This window comes from Rutilus rutilus, assembly GCF_951802725.1.
Source record: "Rutilus rutilus genome assembly, chromosome: 15".
In the NCBI taxonomy this organism is placed as follows: Eukaryota; Metazoa; Chordata; class Actinopteri; order Cypriniformes; family Leuciscidae; genus Rutilus; species Rutilus rutilus.
In genome coordinates this window covers 4,270,960-4,296,477 of record NC_140220.1, presented here as the reverse complement: position 1 = coordinate 4,296,477, position 25,518 = coordinate 4,270,960, and the positions used below count along the sequence as shown (strand labels likewise).

Below are 25,518 nucleotides of genomic sequence, written 5' to 3'. Positions count from 1 at the left end.
CTGTCGCGTGCATGTCACGTAAACTGCCCTGTCAGTCATCTTGTCACAGTTAAAATCCTCTATTAAATCTAATTTAATTTCCTACCGTTTCGGAGAGAATTGTAGTAGCACGTTCATCTGGCAGTGGGTCTTTCATGGAGACTGTCCTCATGTGTTTTTTCAATCTGAATATAATAATGCATTTAAAATTGGTGGCTTTACCAACAGAGTGGACGTCACTCAAATGCCTCTGGGCGCAATTGGATAGGCTAGACCTAAAACCAATCAGAGCGATCGTCATCGTGTAAAGCCCGCCTCAACGTTTCTGATTGGTGCCGCGATTCCGACGGCATGGAAATGGGCTTGAATGAGCTCTTTGCCAGACTACATGCAGAGCAAATCTAAATTTGCCATAAGTTGTCTGGGATTTCCCAGGCTACTAGAGATCGCATTCGCAAACCAAAACTGGACCAATCAGCTGTGTGCAAAGTGACATATGTAATAAAGCCACTCCCACTTAGTTATGCACTTGCATTGAAATAGTCAGATGTTTTCTGTCAGCTGCCTTCTCAAACTTTCGTTGCAGCAGCAGTGTTTATTCCTGCACTGTAAATGTGTTTAAATTCATGATATTTTTCATAATGATCTCATCTTCAGTAGAAAAGTGAACTGATGCCTTGGATCCAACCCTGAGTTGACAGGGAACGTTTATATCGAGCATTGTGAGCCGACTAAACCTGATCTAAACCAGGTTAGAGTTATTTTTTTTTTGTCAACTCTAAATCTACCCTCTTCATTCTATAAACTGAATTTATTCTTTGAGCTGAGATTAATTATTTAAATAGATCATCCAGTCATCATTTACTCAACGTCACGTTATCCTCACGATTAAATTCAAATCATTCAAATATTAGTTCATTTCCACCCATTAACTGACACTTTACACAATAAGTTATGTCTAAGAAAAAAGGACACAAGATTCTACCTGATTTCTTTTATTTATAGTTTTTCAGTTGAAGTGCTCGACCATTTTGAGTTTTCAGAGTTTTGTTTAAAGCAGACATTGCAAGCAAATCAATTTTAAATGTAGATACATGCAATATAATCACTGTGTACTGTATTTTAATATGACAGATCACACTGTTGTACAGTCTGCTCTACTCTGATGTTCAGATTCAGGTCATGGGGAGGTGAAGCGGCTCCAGAAGATGATGCTCTTGGTGGGGTTGTGCCGGATGAAGAAAAGGAAGGGATGGTCTGCAACGAAACTCTCTTCAGTTTCTATTTTCTTACGGAGAAAAACACTCTGGACATTTCCACCACTGCCTCCAGCTGCCAGATCAACGAAACTCTTTTCAGTTTCTCTTTTCTCACGGAGAAAAACACCCTGGACACCTGGATCACTGCCTTCAGCTGCCTCTGTGCCTTCCACATTCACCTGCACAGAAGACTTATGCACCACTTTGGGCACCTTTAACAGTCCAGGCGCCATGCCAGATAAGTCACACTTTTCATCAAACAGATCAGTCATGCCCAGAGTCTCCAGGACCTCCTTCAGATCATATTTCTCCTGCAGCTTAAAGCGGGGCATTATAACAGCCACCTCTGTAGGAATCATATTGTCCGGCTCAGTCCACTCCTGAAGCTTCTCATAAGTGATTGATTCGACCAACTTAGAGGAAGGGGAGAAAAATAAGAGACAGACAGGGAGAGGCTTTTAATTGTTTCCCATTTCATGTAATACCAAACCTACACAACAATCCAAATTTTCATGTATCCTTTATCTTAATTATGCCTTTCCAAGAGAAGTAAAAGCAGTAAGAGAGGTTCAGTTGCTGTTCATGTGACTGCCTGTTTTACCTTCGGTAGCCCATCGCTCTGGTTTGGGAGTATAATGAGCATGCTCAGATCTTTATTCGCATAAGGGATCTCCAGAATCCGAACTTCAGTGGGAAGTGGGTTTTGGCTGTGTGGGATCTTACCCAGAGGAAATGTATTCGTCTTACCCATCATTGGCCAATATACTCCTTTGTCCTGACATTTAAAACACAGACAGATTGGACATTAAGTATATTTTTAAGTATACTATATGTAATAAGTATACTAATATCAATGTAATAGTAGTAAACTTGTAAGTGTACTTTTTAGTGTATAAAAGTATACTTTAAGTTTTAACTTTAAGGACCATTTAAGTGTAACAGTAGTAACTTTGAGAACACAACTAGTTTACATCAAGGTTTTTTTGTTTGTACTGCAACTATACTTCACTAAACTTAGAGGTACTGATAGATTAGTAGTCAAATACTTGTAGCACATTTTTTAATTTATGAAAGGACACACTGAGGTATACTCTCAGTAAACTACTAGTTTAGTAGTTTTATACTGCAAGTATATACATGTACATTTTATTTTAATGAATGTAACATCATACTTATAGTTTGCTATTTCTATATTATTTTTGCACTTTAAGTATACCACAATGTTCCTATTTAGGTACTATTTTTTTTATACTTGAAATATAAAAATGCAAAAAAGGTCTGCACTCTAATTATAGTTTTAAGTTCAAGCAGGAGATAAAAACTGACCGTTTTGGCTGTCTGTCTGCGTCTTGAAATATACCTTTAACTGTACTTTAAATTTCCCTACTAGCATTTTTTTTTTTTTTTTTTTTTTATGTTGCCAGCCAGCACCAGCATTTATGATAATTTTCACAAAATTTTCTTGGCCCCCACAATATTGTGTTGTATGAATATGTGAACATGCAATATATCCAAAAAAAAAAAAAAAAACAGAGCCTATGCTTTAAGAAATAATAAAAAAAATTTTTTTGAACACTTGAATGTGGGAAAGCAAAAACAAAACAAAAAAAAAACGAGACAATCGTGTTTTTGTCAAAGGCTACGGCTGGATCGGATTCAGAACGATGCTCAAAACACAGATGGAGTATCGAGTCCATCGACACCTGAAAGCTTCACATTCATATACCTCGTCCTGGGTCGACATTTTATTCGGTAAGGTCAGACAATTCTGATTTATGCTGTTTAAATTACTGTCAATGGCAGGGAAAGAGTTAAGTTGATTTAAAGTAAATTCCCATATACATTACCAGTCTACTAACCTACACAAAAATTCACATACTCAGAATTGGGAACATATCTGTCAGGGTTGAGGGTGAGGGAAGAAGCGAGGACTCAAGTGCAGAGTTAAAGGGCTTTATTTTAATAATAAAATAAAACAGGAACAAACAAAAACTACCCTGAAGGAGAAAACAAGACAGACTTTACTTGACCTGGACTGGACTGGACTGGACTGGACTTGGCAACAGGATCTAGGCAGGACACAAGAGGTACATTCAACAACGAAACAGCACAGGACTGCAAACACAGGGAGAACAAACAAAGGAGATAACGAGGGAGAACAGGTGGGGTTAAATAAATCAATAATCAGGTAACAAGATGGGAGGGGCTAGACAATCAACAGGAGAACACATGGCACAAGGAAACATACATGACCAGCCATGTGCTCACACCAAACATGAAAAAACCCAAGCACATGGCCAGTAAAACAAATCACCAACCATGTGCTCACACTTAAGAGACATGAACACGCAGTCATGAGAACTCATAAGCCACGTGTTCACACAAAACATGACAACATGAAAGCACACAGCTAATGAAAACACAAGCTGCGTGCTACACAACAAAAGACATGAAACAAGGCGCAAAGACAAGACAAAACAGGAGTGTCAGGGCTCTGTCACAAAACCAAGAAATAGACTAGACAGAAGTGACAGAACCCTGACAATATCTGTTTTTTTCTTTACAAATCAATATATTCCAACAATGTATAAGACACTATGTGAAAAATGTATTTAGGCTACTCAATCAAAAGTGTAAACACAACTATAAGCCAATTTTACTTAGAAATACTTGAGTATATTTTTAAACACAGAACTTGATCAAAAGTACAAGAATAACAGAATTTTCTGTCAGTACAAATCAGGTGTCTTTAAGTGTAATTTTAATTTATATGTCTGAGAAATACATAAAGTAAATTTCTGATAAGTATATAACAAGTAGACTGAAAGCACTGTATAATTTCTTATTTTAGTTTAAAAGAAGTATACTAATAGCATATTTAAAACAGCACATTTATGTAAGGGTTAGACTGAGAGAGACCAGATGAGCTGATAAAAACACTAGCACTAAAGCAATGGGCACAAGAGATCATGCTTTACAGTGATTCGCCACTGGTTGGCACAGCGGTTTAGATGTAGATCAGTTTTAGCGTTTTACCATTTTTAGCAGACAAAGCTGAATTGTCTTGACAAAGTTACCTCGTTGGTTAAAACAGGTGTGAAGGACTTGTCCCACTTATCATTGAAGTGCACTGCGCTGATTAGAACAATAGTCGTGTCCTGAGTCACATCTCCTTTATCCAAAAAATTCGTAATTTGATCTAAAATAGAAAGATAAGAACATCCATCAGAAGAGTGAGAAATTATGAGAAAATTGTCTAGACTATAGTCTAATAGTTAAAAAACAAATAAGCAAAATATAATTGAATTACTCCCGGTATTTTCCTGCACCCAGTTGTTGATTTTTTGTCTCGCAGCATCAGGATTTGTCTTAAAGTCTGCATTCCTCAAGCTGGCCAAACACCACTCCTCACACATGTCAAGGAAATCCTATCATCATCAATAGGAAGAGAGGGAACATGGCAGCATGGGATTAAAATAACACCAGTGTTCTGACTCATACATCTCACTGAATGATGCTTTACTTTACTGTAGATTTCAGGAAGTAAATGAACTATTTGCTGTGCTTTCTCAACCAACTCACGTCATTAAAATCGAGTGTGCTTTCTCCAAACATGCGGTTCACCAGCTTCAGGCTTCTGTTCTTCCCTCCTTTGTAGAGCTCCTCATACAGATCGTGGTACATAATAATTGTCTCAGGGTTAAAATGGAGGGTCTTAGGGGAAACATAATGGGATATTATATAAAATTGAGTGAAATGTATTCAAAGAATTTGAGACTATGAAGTTTTAAGTGTTTTGAAGAAAGCATTGTAAACATGTATTTCGCAATGTAGAATCGCAGCCATCAATCCATTAAAGGGGACCTATTATGTAAAAGTGAATTTTGTTTGAACATGAATGTGTCCCCAGTGTCTTGCACAACCACCCTAAAGGTAAAAATCCACCCACTCCTTTGTTATATTTCCCATAAACAGTGTCTCAAAATCAGTTGTTTGTGTTTTCTATACATTGTGACAATGTAACAACTAGATTCTCCCCTGAGTGAGCTTTTATATGTAGATCCTCGCTAGAGCCGCTAGTGGAAACACAAGAATGTTTATCACGTATAGCTGAGACGATCTAAATGTTCTGTTGTTGGCTATATCAATGAACACAGTGTTTTTCTGATCCACTGTACTACTTTTCCATTGATTTCAAAGCCTCTCGCGCAGGAAACAACGTTCTAAAAATGCAGCGTTTAAACAAAAAAAACAAAAAAAAACTGCGTCTCGAAATTTTGCCACCACGTTTTCATCTGCCTATGCGTTTTCAGAGCATTCATGACCATGAGATGACAGTTTATAGAGCTGTTTGGAGGCTTGAGCTCACCTTAAGCATCTGTTCGGCAGTTTCGCCACAGGCACCCAGGACGACCAGGCCCAATGCAGAGGAGATGCTCAGGGGTGAGAATAACACATTATCTGTGTTGCCCTTACAGAGCACTTTTAACAGGTCAATGGAGAATTTTGAGTTTGCCACAATCACAGGTTCCATCGTTTAAAGCTAGAATGAAGGAAATTCACTTTAAACATCATGTTAGACCAGCACAGAAAACAGTATAGAAGTAGAGGAATGAAAAGATCCGAAAGTGTACATCCTGTTCAAGCCACGGACAAGCAATGTTAATATTACCTGATGTTCTCTCCTAATATGTGAAAGTCAAATACGGAATTTTTATATAAAATCAAAACAACAGAACATCCCAAAACTCTTTAGCTTTAAGAAAGCAATGAAAGGAAGCGTCTTTCCTTCTTAGTGAAAAGGGTTTTCAGCTTTTATCCTGGTCTAATATGCATATGTGCGTTTTACATCCAAACTCTTTAGATGTTATAGTCATCTGGTGGAAATAATGCTGTATAGAGACAATGTTTTCAATAGTACTGCCTTGAATAGGTTTTTTTTTTTATGTATTTTTTTTATTATTATTAGTTAACCTCAAACGAAGTGTAGTAACCAAAAAAATGATACAAAAATAAAATCAATGTTTGTTGGTACCTTTGCCTTCTGAAAGTGTCTGTTTTTATAAGTTTTTATCAGTGTACAAAAATCTCACTGGATTATTACACTGTTTGCAAAATGAATGAGGTGAATCTGAAATGAATATTTCTTACTGACACAGTAAAGCAGAAGATATAAAATCACTATCTTAAGTCAAATGTTTTTTTATGAAACATTTTGCATCGTATTTGTATATAATATGTCATCACAACTATTGCTGTAGTTAAAATACTTACCGATAAAGAAAGCGATGATTTAATCTCTCCTTGATACGAGGTTCGTCTTCACAACTCACACACACACACACACACACACACACACACACACACACAGAGTGAGTGAGAAATCACCCTATATTGTTAATTAGCAACTTCTTGTTAAATATTTATTTCTGTGAAAATGATTCATTTCCTATAAATACCTGTGTAACAATAGATCACATTTTCCAGATATCCTGAAAGATAACCTTAAGCTGGCTTGGCCTCAAAAACAAGATTCCAATTACACCTGTTTTTATTCAATACATGTGTTTTTATACATCTTTGCTTTATTTGTTATTTTGCTTTATATATAAATATATATATATAAATATGTGTGTGTGTGTGTATAATAAATCTGCAGATTGTATTTTTACAGATTCTCACGTCATGCAACATTTATTGGTGCTCCAACCTCACATCAATGCTGAATAATATTATTTGAGACAAGATTAGATTTCTGTATGCTGTTAAAAACAGACACTTTCCAGATAGAGCAAGCATATCTTGGAGAATTGGTGCTGTTCTGTAGGCAAAGGGTGGGCCCAACTATCATATACAGTTTTTGCCCGTTGCTTGAACACATTTTGCAAAACTTCGCTCATTGTGCCAAAACTCTACACACAAGTAAACATGACACAACACTGGGAAATATACCATTCACATCTGTGTCAAATTGAAACTCTACTATCAAAACCTAAACTCTGCTATCAAAACCTAACATTCCTTTGTCAAAATGTAACTCTGATGACAAAATGCCACATACTTGCATCATATATATACACTTTCAGATCAGGGGGAACACACTAGTCTACTTTATATAAACATTGCAGTCTTTGATTTTCACTGTTTATTAAGAAGGCATATTTTCAGGAGGCACATTTTCAAACAACCAAAAAAGCAAATAGGCCTACTCAATATTGTACAATATTGTACATTGCAGGAGGTCGCGACTGAGTGCGTTGTTGTGTTTGGAGCTCCGTCGAATTAATTCAGAAACCTTGATTTTCTTCTTTACACTCTTTTACAAACCTACTTTTTCATTTTTATAGCGTGAACATATCTGGAATACTATTCTCTTTAAAAAACAATCGGATTGCTTTGATATCACTACTTATATCCAACCTTTCAAACTTCCACTACTAGCCTTAGCCTGCTAGCATTGCACGCGTGGTCGCGCCTATCGATCGTCTTATTTACACCCGTATCACTGAAAGCTATAATTCGCCATTATAGACCTTATGCACCAGAGAAACAAGGGCGCCGCCATCTTTGGAAAATTGTCTTTTAACTTCCGTTTTGCGGTCGCTCTGTATATTTATATGGCATTTCTGTCCAGGAGTAATTAGCTTTTTAAGTGGATTTACTTAATGTAAAGTTAACGAAAGTTATCATGAGGACTGTAATGTTTAAAGCAGATGACTTAACAAATGTAAATCGACCGGGAAGATTTTAAAACGAGCCGTTCATTAATAAACACGCAAAACGCTGTGAAAATACAGACCGGAAGTCAAAAGACAATGAGCGCAGCGCTGAAAAGGGGCGGAGCTACATAAGGTCTATAGCACATCTGCTATAATGGCGAATATAACGGATGTGTGTCTAACGTTACCTTTGAGTGCAGGTGAGGACACCTTCGAGCTGCATTCTGTGCAGTTAGAGCTTGAGTCCGTGGAGAAGCAGATCCGCGACCTACTAGAGAGACAGGCCGAACTGCGAGATCGGCGATCCGCGCTTGAAACATCACGCGCCGATGCTCACAAGTCAGTGGTTAGTAACCTTTTGACTCCGACCTCGTCTACTCCATGTGTTTCTCTGCCCAGGACGCGATCATCCCTGGTTTCATTCACTCCGGCACCGACACAACACCATGGACCCTGGGTGATTCCACAGCGGAAGACGCGGGCCAGGACCAGAGCTAGGACCTCTCCGCACATCCCGGCCTTCGAGATCTCCACCCGGAACCGCTTCTCTCCTCTACGCGAGACGGAACGCGAAGCTGTGATCATCGGCAGTTCCATCGTCCGGCATGTCCACGCTACCATAGGTAAAGGTAAGGTGCGCACTCACTGCTTTCCTGGTGCTCGTGTTCTTGATGTCGCTGCACAGGTTCCCGGGATCCTGAACGGTGACGAGCAGCTGTCGTGCTGCACGCGGGAACGAACGACATCAGGCTGCGGCAGTCGGAGGTTCTGAAGAAGGACTACAGGAGCCTGATCGAGACGGTACGCAGCACATCGCCTGAAGCAACGATCATCGTGTCTGGACCGCTTCCCACGTACCGACTAGGACATGAAAGGTTTAGTAGATTATTTGCTCTAAATGAATGGTTAATGTCATGGTATAATGAACAGAGACTGCTCTTTGTAAATAATTGGAATCTTTTCTGGGAGCGACCTAGGCTCTTCCGTGCTGATGGCCTTCACCCCAGCAGAATCGGAGCGGCTCTTCTGTCGGACAACATCTCCAAGACGCTACACACCATATGACATTTTTTTGTCTTTGAGTTGTTCTGTTGTTTTGATTGTGTATAAAAATTCAGCATTTGACTTTTCACATATTAGGAGAGCACATTAATGAACAGGATGTACACATTGTTTTCCGACCAGGGATGTGTTTCCCGTACAACAACGTAACTCACTGCTTAACTACCATAGTATGATGCATTGTTGAAGTAATCAAGCTAGTCACGACTTTGTCATGCTGTTTACGAATGTTCGTTAGAGCTATGTTTTCAGAGAAAAAAAGACTCGTTGAACTATGCTAACAACGGAACTTGTGACCATTGTTGGCTAACGATGCTTTTGGGAATGCACCCCTGGTCATTCTTGTATTTCATTACTGTTTTCTGTGCTGGTCTGTTTTTTTAGGCTGTAAATGATGAAAACTCTGATTGTAATAAACCAAATTCTCCATTGACCTGTTCAAAGTGCTCTGTAAGATCAACAAAGGCAATGTATCCCTGATGAAAGCCTGCTTGAGCCAATACGTGTTGGTGTTTCTCTTATATGTTCTCTTATATGCAATAGGATCCACCTACAATTGTTTGTATTTTGTTCACCTTCTGGAGCACTTTTTTTTTTTTTTTGTACAGCTAATGTGTTATTCTCACCCCTGAGCATCTCCTGGTCCTCCTGATTTTACATTGCAAAATGCATGTTTATGTTTACAATGCTTTCTTCAAAACACTCCTCGCTTCACAATCTCAAAGGGAGAGAACAGAACTTGAAGCTGGGTAATTGCATGTTTAGAGAAAGGACACAAAATGTTATGAGTTGTTTGAGAGTGCACAGTAAATTAACTTCATTTTTAAACAGTTAAAGGGTTAGTTCACCCAAAAATGAAAATTCTGTCAGTAATTACTCACCCTCATGTTGTTCCAACCGCGTAAGACCTTTGTTCATCTTCGGAACATAAATTAAGATATTTTTGATTAAATCTGAGAGCTGGATCACTCCTCCATAGGCTGCTAGGTGACCGAAACTTGCTGGCCCAGAAAAGTTATTAAAGACATCGTTAATATAGTCCAAGTGACTACAGTGGCTAAATCTTAAGTATATCAAGCGACGAGAATACTTTTTGTGCGCAAAAAAAACCAACCTGGACTATATTAATGATCTCTTTAATAACTTTTCTGGGCCAGCAAGTTTCGGTCACCTAGCAGCCTATGGAGGAGTGATCCAGCTCTCAGATTTAATCAAAAATGTTTTAATTTATGTTCCGAAGATGAACGAAGGTCTTACGGGGTTGGAACAACATGAGGGTGAGTAATTACTGACAGAATTTTCATTTTTGGATGAACTAACCCTTTAATTTACTTCCTGAAAAGGACATATTGAAGCGTCATTAATGAAGAGCACTCTTTTTCAATGTGCATGCTAATAATTGTAAAGACCACCTGTCGGCCCAACGATGGAATCCAACGGTGTGGGCGAAGGTATAATGCGTGTATGTCTTTTCAGCTTTCTGTGAAGTTAACTTAATTTCTTTGAATTTTGTTTCAATTTTACTCTAGCTGTAACGGTCACCAGCTGGAGTGCCTTCGAGAGCCACCAGAGGCCACTCCACACTAGACTGTGATCACTCCTTTAAACACTACATTTCCCATAAAGCACTGCCCGGACTCATCAGCACTCATCTCTTTCATCTGTTTCTCATCACCTTATTTCACTCACACGCAAGCTGTGTCCCAATGTGAAGGCTACATCCTTCGAAGGACGCACCATGTAGCCTTCATTGGATTTCCTAATTGCGCAACCAGGTGTTTCTGATCACCGCTCCTCAACGGTGCGAGAGGACAGCTGCCATCCTGATAATTCATTTGATATAGCCTAATTAAATTGAGTAAACAGCTATGGAACCAGAACTGGCTATTGTCATTTTTATGTTTTATATTTTACTGGAGGATATGTCGAGGATGTTTCAGCCCCGGCGGCCGGCGCTGCCGGATCATGTATTTTCGGTTTAGCCCGGTTTGAATATAAAAAAGTCCAGTATTTCTCACGCTCGTCATCGGCAGCTGTCACAGTTGCCAGGCGACAAGAACAATCCTCCGTAGGCTAGACCGGTCCGAGCGCTTCAGATGCGCCCTTTGATGGGACGCTGTAGTTAGCAACAATTTGTTAAAGGTCCCGGTCTATGTGATCCCATGTTTCAAACTTTAGTTAGTGTGTAATGTTGTTGTTAGAGTATAAATAATATCTGTAAAATTATAAAGCTCAAAGTTCAATGCCAAGCGAGATATTTTATTTAACAGAAGTTGACTACAAAAAACGGCTGGATTGGACTACACCCCTCTACATCCTGCTTTAATGATGTCACTAGAACCGTAACCTCCGCCCACAGGAACACAGGCGTATTGATGGCGAAATGTCAACAGACGTGGTTGATGTTTATCTATAATCGGATACCGCAAAAGTTTAATTCGAAGTTGTTAGTTTGCTCTGTCCATTTCACCACGGACTGTTTTTCTAACCTGGAATAATATCAAGCAGACTTCTCTCAGCGTTTCATACTGACGAAGGGGACTATTTCAACTATATTCCAGCAAGCGGTAAGTAGTGATTTAATATGGAAGTAGCGATCACTCTTCACATCGTTCGTTTCTCTTAGTAGGATGAAAATAATCTTACTTAAACTGTGATTAATATACAGAAAGCGATCAAAGAACAATCCCTTTCCAATCGTCCAAGCTGTCAATCACACAGCGCGAGTTTATCTGGACACTTGCCAAAACTCGTTATGAAATCAATGACGCTGTTACACTGCACAACGAAGCTCTTACTGTATTTATATGCCTCATGTTTGCATTGGTGAAATCATTAGTGAGAGTGCAGAAACTGCGTTGCAATGATAAGATCTTTCACGCGATCAACAGACTGTCATCTGCTCAATGCTCATAACTGCAACCTTTTATGTGATGGTAATAGATCTAAATACTTAAAAAACTTCTCATGATTCGTTAATCCCGATAGCTGTAATAGTAATAAACGTATAATAGCTGTAATAGTAAAAGTTTTCCAGATAGTTCCACATGTAATGCCAGATATTTCATATGCAAGCATGTCAGCCAATCACAGCAGAGGGCGTTTACACTGAAGTCTCACAGCAGACACGCCCCTTCAAACAGAGTGTTCAAACCAGGGAATGAAATCAGGCTAGGAAATATGCCTTTTATTTCTAAATTATAACAATTTTTGATCTAAAAAACATACTAACATTATAAGGGCACCCCTGGAAACATTATAAAATAATAAAAATAATCCATGGAATGGGACCTTTAATATTGTGACAATAGACCTACATTTTGTTACTTTAATTTTCGGAACTGCATATTTCGTTAAATATTCACGTGCTTTTTTTCCCTCACATATGATTTTACATTAAACTACACAAAAGTATATAATGTAACAACCTTGAAAATATAGGCATACAGAAGTAAAATGCAGTAGTAGCATAATATAAATACAAAACTATAATAAAAACCCTGACAAGGAGGTTTTCCCCTGCAGAATACATACCTCTAGTTTTACTCTTGATACTAAAAACTTATTAAAAGTACTTTTTTCAGAAATTACTCTTTTTGAAAAAGTAAAAAAACCTCAGTGACATGGCAGCCATCGATTGAGTCAGCCCTGCAAACCTGTTGGTAGACAACTTAGTGGATAGTGGAAATATGCACTCTCACTCTGGAGACCATCCCAGATGATGTCCCACCAGCAGGAGGCCTTACCAGGGGCAGCCCATCCTGGTCCAGCACCACCAGGGTCTCCATGCTCAGCTCAATAAAAGTCTACATCATTTTTTTCTTATTTTATGTACTGTAAATGTTTGTTGATTTTGATATGTTTAACGTATGTTGTTGCAGAGCAAATGAACCATGGCTTGTTAACAACAATAGCACAATACATTTCAGCAAAGACGTGTGTATTAACTTTCTTACTTTGTATTTTTTTTTCTCCTGAATTGCTCTTAAAAAGCTTAACACAGGGGTGCAATCTTAAGTGCATTGTTAACACTGCAAAATATGACACATCAAGACATGCATACAAAATACTTAAGAAATAATATTTCTATATACTCAAATTTGGTTAAAACCTTTGTAAACACAGCTTGCATGACAGCACTACAAAAACACATAAAAGTGAAACCCCATTCCCTTATCAACTGCTTTTCTTATTGTTGTGGGCTTTATAGGGTGAGTGATATTTCTTATAATACACAAGTGAGATAGACTAGTGCAAATATTACAAATAGGTCGTTAAACTAATATTAGCACAAGTTTTGCCTCAAACTACCTGACAAATGAAGTCACGCAATGATGACGAAGGAGTTAAGATGAAGTTTATAATAAACTTTAACTCTGGTTTCGCTAGTTATTTGAGTAAATGAAAACATAATACTTACATTTAAATTTGAATTTGCCGTCCAACACCGCTCCCTAGTCTCGACCGCCTTTAAAAATAAATAAATAAATGCTATCCTCAACGGCGCGCAATGACTTATGGGGTAGAATAGGGTAGGATAGGCCGCTAAGTGTCAATTTATGTATCCTTCCTTTCACGAGGAAACGAAGGGCGCATTTGGCGTCGCTTTTGAATTAGGGTAGCCTTCGTCGCGTCGCGATGACGCAACCGTCCTTCGAATACGGCCGCGGTGACGCAATCGGCCTTCAAATGCGACCTTCCAAGGATGCAGCCTTTGAATTGGGACGTCCTTCGTCGCGCCGCTGTGACGCAATCGGCCTTCAAATACGGCCTTCGGAGGATGCAGCCTTCACATTGGGACACAGCTCATAAATACCTGGTATATATTGCAAAAAAGTTTTTACACTCACATGAGGTGGTATTTCAGTCAATTCGAAAAAGGAATATTCCGCAAAACTGCAATGGTTTTTGCGCATTTACAGGTCACCTGACATGGTGTGTTTGGACAGTAGACGAGACAGTTCTTTATTAAACTCGTAAAAGACAAAAGTATTATGGGAATACTGGATTCTAAACTACAAAGAAATGCCACAATTTATCAAGACCTTGAAGCAGATAGGAGGGAGAAACACCTTCCCAAGTGTAAAGGACTTTCCTTGCCATGGATAACACGCCTTCGTCTCCTTCGATACAAAATAATGGCCAGTTCGGTGGCTGAGATATACGTAAACCTACCAAAATCCATTGCCACGATTTTTGGAATGACTTATAGCGAGAGGAAAAAAGGAAGTTTTAGTCGCATAACATCGGTTAATGAAAACGGAGTCATTTCGCAATAGTTTTTTATCGACATTTAGAAAATATTGCAAAGGTTTTGCGCAAATTGGTAATGGAAACGTGGCTACAGACACAGCACTGGATGGGGTGTGAATTACAGATTCCCAAAGACTGCTCTGCCACTTTCCCTTAAATACCCAGACCAGAACAAAAGGTTGTAAATATTTTCTACACAAACACCTGGTTTTGGGGGAGAGGAGAGGATTCTCAGATATCTTGAAGAGACACCACCCAAAAAGGAGGACAGAATCCTCCTAAGTTTTCAATCTTTTTCATAATACCAATGGCTGCAATGAAACTAAGACCATTTTACCAATCACACTGAGACATTTAAAATGATACCAAACATGAAAGGGAATAAACAATAGATTCACAAGATACATCATATGTGGTATATAGACATTCTCAGTGAACTTTCTGTGACTTGAATCAGGGGGAAGGGAGAAGGGAGAGGGGAATGCATGGATAAGGAAGGAGAAATGTTTGGGCAAGGCGATGTCCTGTGCTCTTTCTTTTGTGTTTTATCGCTTCATTGCAGTTTTTTTCTCAGCTTTTATCTTAACAGGAAAATCAAGTCTTACATAATCCATTATACACTGATTTATAAATGATAAAATATAAAATAGTTAACTTGTTTCCTGTACCGATTATGATTCATGAATTATGTCATTAATGGCTAATGTGTGCATTAGATGTCATGAATGGTCATTTTGATTTGTTAAAATCTATATCTCCTCAGTAATATAGCAGTTTGAAATTATACTTTAAAAAATATTGTTGCAGTGTTTTGCTAGTTATGCAACTGTTTTTGTTAATGATTTAACAAAATCATTAACAATGATTTTGGAATAATGGTTTCCCCCCCATTATTTTATTACAGGAAGTATTGTCCATTAGTTACATATACAAATAAACACTTAAAATGTATAATGAGCACATCTTCATGATTTCTTAACATTTGCTTTAGGAAACCTGCATCCTATGTTTTCACTTTACTTAAAGCCATCAATGATGCATTTATAGAGGTAAGTAACTGTATTATCACTCACAATAACAATATATATTAATAACAATATATTCACTTATATTTATAAATACGTTCATGGAACCATACGACTGACTAATTAATGTTGTGTATAATGGATTATGAGCATGTGCATTGAAAAAGCAAATGCATGACTCGCGGTTCAAACATAGATAGTAAAAGAAATGGACACAGCGACCCCATTGGATTCAACGGAGAAAAGTTAAGTAAATTAGAAGCTCTCACTACATGGATAACCTGCTCCAGATCAGGTTTTATACGGGGTTAGAGATCGCAAACCAAACTGGACCAATCAGCTGTGTGCAAAATTACATATGCAATAAAGCTAAAACCCACTTAGTTACGGTATTCACTTGCTTTGAAATAGTCAGATATTTCCTGTCAGCTGCCTTCTCAAACTTTCGTTGCAGCAGCAGTGCTTATTCCTGCACTGTAAATGTGTTTAAATTCATGATATTTTTCATAACGATCTCATCTTCAGTAGAGAAGTGAACTGATGCTCTGGATCAAACCCTGAGTTGACAAGGAACGTTTATATCGAGCGTTGTGAACCGGCTGAACCTGATCTAAACCAGGTTAGAGTTGTGTTTACTCTAAACCTACTCTGACACTCAGCAGGTGTTTCATTCTCCCTCTTCATTCTATAAACTGAATTTATACTTTGAGCTGAGCTTAATTATTTGAATAGTTCGTCGAGTCATCATTTACAGTAGTTAATTTCCAACCTTTAACTGACACTTTACACAATAAATTATGTATAAGAAAAAAAGGACACAAGATTCTGACAGATTTCTTTTATTTATAGTTTTTCAGTTGAAGTACTCGACTGTAAACTTTTGTTTAAAGCAGACATTGCAAGCAAATCAATTTTCATGCAATATAATCACTGTGTACTGTAATTTAATATGGCTACTCTTTGGTTCAAATTCAGGTCATGGGGAGATGAAGCGGCTCCAGAAGATGATGCTCTTGGTGGGGTTGTGCCGGATGAAGAAAAGGAAGGGGTGGTCTGCAACGAAACTCTCTTCACTTTTCTCACTGAGACAACAACTTTGGACAGCTGGATCTCTGCCACCAGCCACATCTGTGCCTTCCTCGTTCACCTCCACAGAAGACTCATGCACCACTTTGGGCCCCTTTGACGGTCCAGGTGCCATGCCAGATAAGTCACACTTTTCATCAAACAGATCAGTCATGCCCAGAATCTTCAGGACCTTCTCCAGATCATATTTCTCCTGCAGCTTAAAGCGGGGCATTATAACAGTCACATCTGTAGGAATCATATTGTCCGGCTCAGTCCACTCTTGAAGCTTCTCATAAGTGATTGATTCTACCAACTTAGAGGAAGGGGAGAAAAATGAGACAGACAGGGATAGACTTTTAATTGTTTCCCATTTCATGTAATACCAAACCTACACAGCAATCCAAATTTTCATGTAGACTTTATCTTAATTATGCAGTTCCAAGAGAAGTAAAAGCAGTAAAGGAGGTTCAGTTGCTGTTCATGTGACTGCCTGTTTTACCTTCGGTAGCCCATCGCTCTCGTTTGGGAGTATAATGAGCATGCTCAGATCTTTATTCGCATAAGGGATCTCCAGAATCCGAGCTTCAGTGGGACGCTGGTATTGTCTGTGTGGGATGTTACCCAGAGGAAATGTATTCGTCTTACCCATCATTGGCCAATATACTCCTTTGTCCTGACATTTAAAACACAGACAGATTGGACATTAGTGATGCTGATGTGTTATCTGTGCTTATGTCTCACTTCCTTTACAAAAAATAAGTATACTTCAAGTTCATTTTTATTAAGTATACTTAAGTCCAAGTATATTTTTAAGTACACTTTATGTAATAAGTATACTAATATCAATGTAATAGTAGTAAACATGTAAGTGTACTATTTCAATGTTACTTGGGACTAAATTGGCTTACGTTTTAGTGGATAAAAGTATACTTTTAAGTACACCTTGCTTAACAGTAGTAACTTTGAGAACACAACTAGTTTACATCTAGGTTTTTTGTTTGTACTGCAACTATACTGCAAGTAAACTTATACTTACCAGATATATTGATAGTTTACTAGTCATATACTTGTAGCACATTTTAGTTTACAAAAGCACAATTTGTACTCTCTGTAAACTACTAAATTAGTGGTTTTATACTGCAAGTATATGTTTTCTTTTAATGAACTTCATCATACATCATACTTATAGTTTGCTATTAATATGTTATTTTTGCACTTTAAGTATACTACTATGTTCCTTTCTAGGTATTCAATTTTTATACTTGAAATATAAAAAATGCAAAAAGGTCTGAACTCTAATAATAGTTTAAGTTCAAGCAGGAGATAAAGACAGTCTAAACGTTTGCACTGTTTGCCTTCGTCTTGAAATATACCTTTAAATGTACTTTAACTCTTTCATTATTGTTGTTTTTTTGTTTTTTTAAATGTTGCCAGCCAGCACCAAACATTTGTGATAATTTTCACAAAACTTTCATGGCCCCCACAATATTTAGTTGTATGAATATGTGAAAACGCATTATAGAAAAAGAAAAAAACAGAGATCTGCTTAAAAAAAAAAAAAAAAAAAAAAAATCTAACTTCATGCATTCTTTTTTCTTTCTTTTTTTTCTCTTTTTTTTTTAAACCAACACTTGAAATATGAGAAAGTTTAATAAAAAAAAAAAAAGTGACACAAGCTAAGAAAATCATGTTTTTGTCAAAGGCTACGTCTGGATCGGATTCAGAACGATGCTCAAAACACAGATGGAGTATCGAGTCCATCAACACCCGAAAGCTTCACAGTCATATACCTCGTCCTGGGTCGACATTTTATTCTTGTAAGGTTAGGCAGTTTTGATTTATTTAAATTTGTCAATGGCGGGGAAAGGGTTAAGTAGATTTGAAGTAAATTCCTATGTACACTACCGGTCTACTAACCTACACAAAAATTCACATACTCAGAATTACAAATCAGTATTTTCCAACAATTATTATATATATTTTTTTAACAATCTATGTAGTAGGCCTACAGCACCAACTGACGATGTCGTAATGTTGTCGTTGTCTGTCGTTTTTGCTCGAGCTCTTTAAAGCAGCAATAATGATCGGCTGTCAGGCTAGAGTTGTGTTTTTTGTCAACTCTAAACCTACTCTGAAACTCAGCAGGTGCTTCATTCTTCAAAAGAGTTAAGTAGATTTGTAGTGAATTCCTATGTACACTACCAGTGGATTATCCTAGTCTGGCTATCACCAGACCAAGCTCAATCTTCTAAGACTGAACATTGGTCTGGGGAGTCTGCTCTGTATTTTCTACTGCACAAGAGGCGTGATCAATGGGCATAGCTCAAATGACTCTGTACGCAATTGGATAGTCCTTCAACCAAATGTGTTGGGTTGTAGCATTGATCAGCGGTTTGCAGAAGCAGCAATGGCATCGAGCGATTTTTGCAGGTTGTGCAAAAAAAATAACATGAAAGTGAGTGGTATTTACACCCACTCGAGCGATTTGTTTGCTAAACTAAAGCCATTGAGCATTGTCGAGAGGTTAAAAGGAATTGGATTGGATTAAACCCATCAATAGTGCGCCAGGTGGATAAGCCAGTTTGTGATTGGTTCCCGCAAATTTGTAATGGAAGCAGCAAAGATAAAAGTACAGGTTTCCAGCCTGAGCTGCAGGGCGAAATCAAAATCAAATCGCCGGCAGATCAGGCTGGGTCTACCCAGTCTACTAACCTACACAAGAATTCACATACTCAGAATTACAAATCAATATTTTCCAACAATGTAAGTTTATAAGTCCCTATGTAAAACTATGTGAAAAACTGATTTAATAGGCTACTCAATCAAAAGTGTAAACACAACTATAAGCCAAGTTTACTTAGAATACTTAAGTATATTTTTAAGTTGATCAAAAGTACAAGAATAGGCCAAATAACAGAATTTTCTGTCAGTAGTAGTCAATTATCTTTAAGTGTAATTAAGTACATGTCTGAGAAATACATAAAGGACTGAAAGTACTGTATACTTTCTTATTTTAGTTTAAAAGAAGTATACTAATAGCATATTTGAAACAGCACATTTATGTAAGGGTTAGATGGAGAGAGACCAGATGAGCTGATAAAAACCCTAGCACTAAAGCAATGGGCACAAGAGATCATGCTTTACAGTGATTCGCCACTGGTTTGCACAGCGGTTTAGATGTAGATCATCCAGTTTTACCATTTTTAGCAGACAAAGCTGAATTGTCTAGACAAAGTTACCTCGTTGGTTAAAACAGGTGTGAAGGACTTGTCCCACTTATCATTGAAGTGCACTGCGCTGATTAGAACAATAGTCGTGTCCTGAGTCACATCTCCTTTATCCAAAAAATTCTTAATTTCATCTAAAATGGAAAGATAAGAACATCCATCAGAAGAGTGAGAAATTATGAGAAATTGGTCTAGACTATAGTCTAATAGTTAAAAAACATTACTCCCGGTCTTGTCCTGCACCCAGTAGTTGATTAGTGCTCTCGCAACCACAGGATTTGTCTTGAAGTCAATATTCCTCAAGCTGGCGAAACACCACTCCTCACACATGTCAAGGAAATCCTAACATCATCAATAGGAAGAGAGGGAACATGGCAGCATGGGATTAAAATAATATCAGTGTTCTGACCCAGGCATCTCACTGAATGATGCATTACTTTACTGTAGATTTCAGGAAGTAAATGAACTATTTGCTGTGCTTTCTCAACCAACTCACGTCATAAAAATTGAGTGTCCTTTCTCCAAACATGCGGTTCACCAGCTTCAGGCTTCTGTTCTTCCCTCCTTTGTAGAGCTCCTCATACAGATCGTGGTACATAATTTTCATATTGCCAAAGTGGAGGGTCTTAGGGGAAACATAACAGGATTTTGTTTAATTTTGAGTGACATGTATTCAGAGAATTTGATACTGTGAAGTTAGTAGTGTTTTGAAGAAAGCATTGTAAAAATGAACATGTATTTCACGATGCAGAATAGCAGCCACGAATGCATTAAAGGGGACATGTTATACAAAATTCACTTTTACATGGTGTTTGAACATACCACACAACCACCCTATAATGGTAAAAATCCACCCACTCCTTTGTTATATTTCCCATAAATCATAAACAGTGTCTAAAAATCAGTTCATTGTGACAATGTAACAGACTCCGTTTATGACTGGTGAAAAAATCTGCCATTAGCTCAGATCCTCGTGGCTACATGATAAAAAAAAAAAAAAACTAAATGTTCTGTGGTTGGCTGTATATCAAACACATTTTTTTTCCGATCCACTGTGCTACTTTTCCAACTTTTCACAGCCTCTCGCGCAGGAAACGACTTTCTAAAAATGCAGCGCTCAAGTTAAAAGAGGTTTAAACTTTTAAAAAACGCGTCTCGACGCCTTGTGTTTTCAACTGCCCATGCGTTTTTAGAGCATTCATGACCATGAGATGACAGTTTATAGAGCTGTTTGGAGGCTTGAGCTCACCTTAAGCATCTGTTCGGCAGTTTCGCCACAGGCACCCAGGACGACCAGGCCCAATGCAGAGGAGATGCTCAGGGGTGAGAATAACACATTGTCTGTGTTGCCCTTACAGAGCACTTTTAACAGGTCAATGGAGAATTTTGAGTTTGCCACAATCACAGGTTCCATCGTTTAAAGCTAGAATGAGGGAAATTCACTTTAAACATCATGTTAGACCAGCACAGAAAACAGTATAGAAGTAGAGGAATGAAAAGATCCGAAAGTGTACATCCTGTTCAAGCCACGGACAAGCAATGTTAATATTATCTGATGTGCTCTCCTAATATGTGAAAAGTCAAATACGGAATTTTTATATAAAATCAAAACAACAGAACAGCCAAAAACTCTTTAGCTTTAAGAAAGCACTGAAAGGAAGCGTCTTTCCATCTTAATGAAAAGGGTTTTCAGTATTTATGCTGGTATAATATGCATATGTATGTGCGTTTTACATGTATGACATGTAAAATGTTTACATAGTTACATGTTTAACTATAAAGTTATAGTCATCTGGTCGAAAAAATGCTGTACAGTGACAATGTTTTCAATAATACTGCCATGTATAGTTTTTATTTTTATATTTTAACCTCAAACGAAGTGCAGTAACTAAAAATAAATCAAATCAATGATTGTTGGGCCTAATACCCTTTGCTGTCAGAACACCTATTGCTTGATCTGGAAAGTGTCTCAAAAGTGTACAAAAAATCTCACTGGAAGATTACACTGTTTGGTGAATCTGAAATTAAAGCTACACTGTGTGATATTTTCCCCCATCTAGCGGTGAAATTGTATATGACTACCCAGTGAATATTAGTTTCTGTTCCTTTCAATTTCGAGGGCGTTTTAACTCCTACGGTGGCCGTATTATTCCAAGATTAACATGGCTTCCAGTTCAACTTCGTCCAATTGCGCCTTTAAAACTATCACCCGTGATCCGTCGCAGCACAGATTTATGTTACAAGGTAAACAATACTTTTTCACCATTGACGTGAGGAAAAGTAACGCAAGTTATACTAGAGGTCGTTCTGGCGTTATGCACAACCATGCTATGGGTAGACAAGCAACTATAAAACTTTAAAATCTGTGCTCCTCATGAGCTCTTTCCATCTGGGAAAAGTTACTCCAGTATTGACTTTGGTCTTGCTGATTTGCCTGTCGCGTTGACGTTTTAATTCTCTCTTTCGCTTCCTTGGCGACTCTGCTACATGTCCTCGAAAATAGGCGTGATCCTCCATCAGCAATCTTTCAAATCTGCCGGCAGTCGCGAGTAATCTCCCCCTCGCATTCGTCTCTGTGTCACTGAGTGTAAAGCGCGAAAGGCGAAGCTTGAATTTACAGGTATGTCCCTCTTTGGCTAATGTAGTTTCAAGATGGAGGGGCAACATGGCGACCGGCATTCGAACCCCTCACCCGTATGTACTTTCAATGGCAGATTATAAACTTACGAGAATACTTTATTACTTGAAAGAAGTAATTATACATTAATGAGCACATATATTTTTGAAAGAACTAAGTGTTTTTTTTGCTAAGAATCAACTAAAAAAATTACACAGTGTAGCTTTAATATTTCTTACTGACACAGTAAAGCAGATGATATAAAATTACCATCTTTTTGCACCATACATGTATATCATATGTTATTCAACTACTGTTGTAGTTAAAATGAATGAGCTTCTGAAATAGTTTCCCGTGGGGTCTTAAAAAGTCTAAAATTCTGAACTTTAAATTTAAGGCCTTAAAACATCTTAAAAACGGCCAGATTTTCATTCGCGGTCTTACATTTCATTTAGTGAGGTCTTAAAAAGGTTTTACCCTCCTTCATTTCCAGAAACGCTGGCAAGTAGCAAAAAAGTATCGAGTCGTAGCCTACAAAGCCTACAAAACGGAGCTCTAGACCTGGGGTCTCAAAGACGTCGCTCGCGAGCTCCAGTAGATCGTGGCCTGATTTGAGGTAGCTCGCCAACAGGCCGTTCACATATCGTGTCTTTTGCGCGCTCAAGTTCGTTCAAATTGTAGGCGCGCGGTAAGCGATCTCATAATTGAAGCGACGCGCTCGTTTATTTCCAGGCGCAGCGAGATAAAAAAAAAAAAAAAAAAAACTCAACTCTTCAGAATGCCGCAAACGCACCGCAGGTCACATTGAAAGCTCAGTCAACAGGAAGGATGGGTGTGCACCCAAACACTACGGATGTTTTTCTCTTTTCCGTAAATAAGCTACAGCAAGCGGTTTTCGGCGGTGGAAATCCATTTAACCACTAAAACTTTTTTGTCATTGTGGAGAGCGCAGTGCATGGTTGCAATGCAGCGACAGACGCCACGACCGAATTTTACTATTAATAATAGAAGATAAGCTAAAGTGCATTGTGAATGTCAGTAATTTATCTTTTTTTGACTCATTCTTTTAATAAAAAATGATTTAAAGGCTGAAATATGTGAGGTTTATCTTTTTATAAAAACCTAACTTGTACATAACATGTTGCAAGACACTTTTAGAATCTGGCTATCATTTTTAATGGTATTATTTTAATGTTTATGTAAACAAAAAGTGCATATTGATGCTAATTTTATTTGTTATTTGCTGGTTTTCGACATAAAACTTAGTGAATTGATTTCATTGTGTAGAAATAGTAGGCTACTTTTTGAACAGGATTCTGTGATAACCGTGATCATTTTTGTCACTATAATCATGAAATGAAATGTTCATGCCATTTCATCTCTAGTTATGATCAACTAAAATCAACCAGTATAATATGCAAAGTACAATTTTCTATAAAAAAAAAAATATCTGATTCTGTTCTTTTCTCTGACACGTGTTGTTGGGTGTGGAAGTTTACTAATGTGATTGCTTTATCTGTAAATTAAATTGGGCAATTTTAGGTCTTAAATTTAAATCTTTATGGTCTTAATGTCTTAAAAAGGTCTTAAATTTGACTTACTGAAACCTGCAAGAACCCTGACCGATAAAGAAAGCGATGATTCGACCTCTCCTTGATACGAGGTGCGTCTTCACAACTGCCCTACTAACACAAGTCTCATTGCTCCCAGTTAGAAATATATATATATAGAGAGACACACACACACACACACACACACACACACACACACACACACACACACACACACACACACACACACACACACACACACACACACACACACACACACACACACACACACACACACATATATACATACACACATGCACACTCACTCACTCACACATTGGTGCTGCAAGCATTGGTGCAGCATTGGCAACTTATTGTGAAATCTAAATTATCTAAGTATATTTCTGTGAAAATGATTGTGATTTCCTGTAAAAACTTGTGTAACAAGACATCACTCTTTCCAGATAACCTGAAAGATTACCTTGAGCTGGCTTGGGCTCAAGAACATGTATTGATACAAAAAGAAAGCAACAATGAATCTGCAGATTGTCCACATCATGCAACATATGTTGGTGCCCCTTTACAAATCCAACTTCACATCAATGCTGAATAATATCAGTTGAGACAAGATAAGATGCAGATTTCTGTATGCTGTTAGAAACTTTCCATAGAGAAAGCATATCTTGGAGAATTGGTGCTGTTCTGTAGGCATTGGCCAACAATCATTGAATTTATTTTTTATTTGGTTACTTCACTTCATTTGAGGTTAAATGATAAATAAAACATATTCAAGGCTAGCCTGGGTTTCCACATGAAGTTTTCCACCGGTGGCCATAACTTCTTTAGAGTATGGATGTAAAATGCACATATGGAAATTACAGTAGTGGTAGACCGGGATGAAAACTGAAAACCCTTTTCATTGAGAGGGAAAGATGATTTTTTTTTTAAAGGGATACTCCACTTTTTTCGGAAATATGCTCATTTTACATCTCCCCCAGAGTTAAAAAAGTTGAGTTTTACCGTTTTAGAATCCATTCAGCCGAACTCCGGGTCTGACGGTACCTCTTTTAGCATAGCTTAGCATAGATCATTGATTCTGATGAGTCCAGTAGCATTTCTTTCAAAATGACCAAAGAGTTTCAATATTTTTCCTATTTAAAACTTGACTCTTCTGTAGTTAAACCGTGTACTAAGATCGACGGAAAATGAAAAGTTGCGATTTTCTAAGCCTATATGACTAGGAACTACTCTCATTCCGGCGTAATAATCAAGGAACTGTGCGGCTGTACCATGGGTGCAGCAGGCGTAATGATATGACGCAGCGCCTGAAAATAGGTCTAATAGGTTAGACAAACTTAGTCCCGGTCACGTTGGAAGAAGTTACCGAGCTGGGGACTATTTTCAGGCGCTGCGTCATATCATTACGCCTGCTGCACTCATGGTACAGCCACATAGTTCCTTGATTATTACGCTGGAATGAGAGTAGTTCCTAGCCATATAGGCTTAGAAAATCGCAACTTTTCATTTTCCGTCGATCTTAGTACACGGTTTAACTACAGAAGAGTCAAGTTTTAAATAGGAAAAATATTGAAACTCTTTGGTCATTTTGAAAGAAATGCTGCTGGACTCATCAGAATCAATGATCTGTGCTAAGCTATGCTAAAAGTGGTACCGTCAGACCCGGAGTTCGGCTGAATGGATTCTAAAACGGTAAAACTCAACTGTTTAACTCTGGGGGAGATGTAAAATGAGCTTATTT

General features: G+C 37.9%; 2 protein-coding genes across 3 annotated transcripts; both read right to left on the bottom strand.

Annotated features, from left to right (window-relative positions):
• Positions 1–960: 960 nt before the first annotated feature.
• LOC311304449 (leukocyte elastase inhibitor-like) lies at positions 961–6,608 on the bottom strand. Of its 2 annotated transcripts, XM_084431442.1 has the most exons (8): positions 6,513–6,589; positions 5,608–5,781; positions 4,821–4,952; positions 4,549–4,666; positions 4,316–4,437; positions 3,269–3,307; positions 1,840–2,013; positions 964–1,651 (listed from the first exon to the last, which is right to left on the bottom strand). In XM_084431442.1, the coding sequence occupies exons 2-8, from the start codon at positions 5,770–5,772 to the stop codon at positions 1,160–1,162; spliced, it is 1,242 nt and encodes a 413-aa protein (XP_084287568.1). In that variant the 5' UTR covers positions 5,773–5,781; positions 6,513–6,589; the 3' UTR covers positions 964–1,159. The 2 variants fall into 2 exon arrangements, with proteins under 2 accessions (XP_084287569.1, XP_084287568.1); XM_084431443.1 differs by lacking the exon at positions 3,269–3,307 and having other exon boundaries at positions 961–1,651; positions 6,513–6,608.
• Positions 6,609–16,120: 9,512 nt separating this feature from the next.
• On the bottom strand, positions 16,121–23,950 carry LOC311304560 (leukocyte elastase inhibitor-like). The gene is made up of 7 exons (XM_084431662.1): positions 23,811–23,950; positions 20,842–21,015; positions 20,089–20,217; positions 19,817–19,934; positions 19,605–19,726; positions 16,865–17,038; positions 16,121–16,678 (listed from the first exon to the last, which is right to left on the bottom strand). Exons 2-7 carry the CDS (start codon positions 21,004–21,006, stop codon positions 16,274–16,276), a joined length of 1,113 nt encoding a protein of 370 aa, XP_084287788.1. The 5' UTR covers positions 21,007–21,015; positions 23,811–23,950; the 3' UTR covers positions 16,121–16,273.
• Between the last annotated feature and the right edge of the window lie 1,568 nt (positions 23,951–25,518).

Excerpts from the sequence above, each read along its gene's own strand:
- LOC311304560 (XM_084431662.1), bottom strand. The coding sequence starts at position 21,006 with ATGGAACCTGTGATTGTGGCAAACTCAAAATTCTCCATTGACCTGTTA. Across the intron at positions 17,039-19,604 it reads CACCTGTTTTAACCAACGAG|GACAAAGGAGTATATTGGCC; the intron begins GTAACTTTGTCT and ends TTTAAATGTCAG. Across the intron at positions 16,679-16,864 it reads AGAGCGATGGGCTACCGAAG|TTGGTAGAATCAATCACTTA; the intron begins GTAAAACAGGCA and ends CCTTCCTCTAAG.
- LOC311304449 (XM_084431442.1), bottom strand. The coding sequence starts at position 5,772 with ATGGAACCTGTGATTGTGGCAAACTCAAAATTCTCCATTGACCTGTTA. Across the intron at positions 4,953-5,607 it reads CTGCCGAACAGATGCTTAAG|ACCCTCCATTTTAACCCTGA; the intron begins GTGAGCTCAAGC and ends GTTTCCCCTAAG. Across the intron at positions 4,438-4,548 it reads GGTGCAGGAAAATACCGGGA|ATCAAATTACGAATTTTTTG; the intron begins GTAATTCAATTA and ends TTTCTATTTTAG.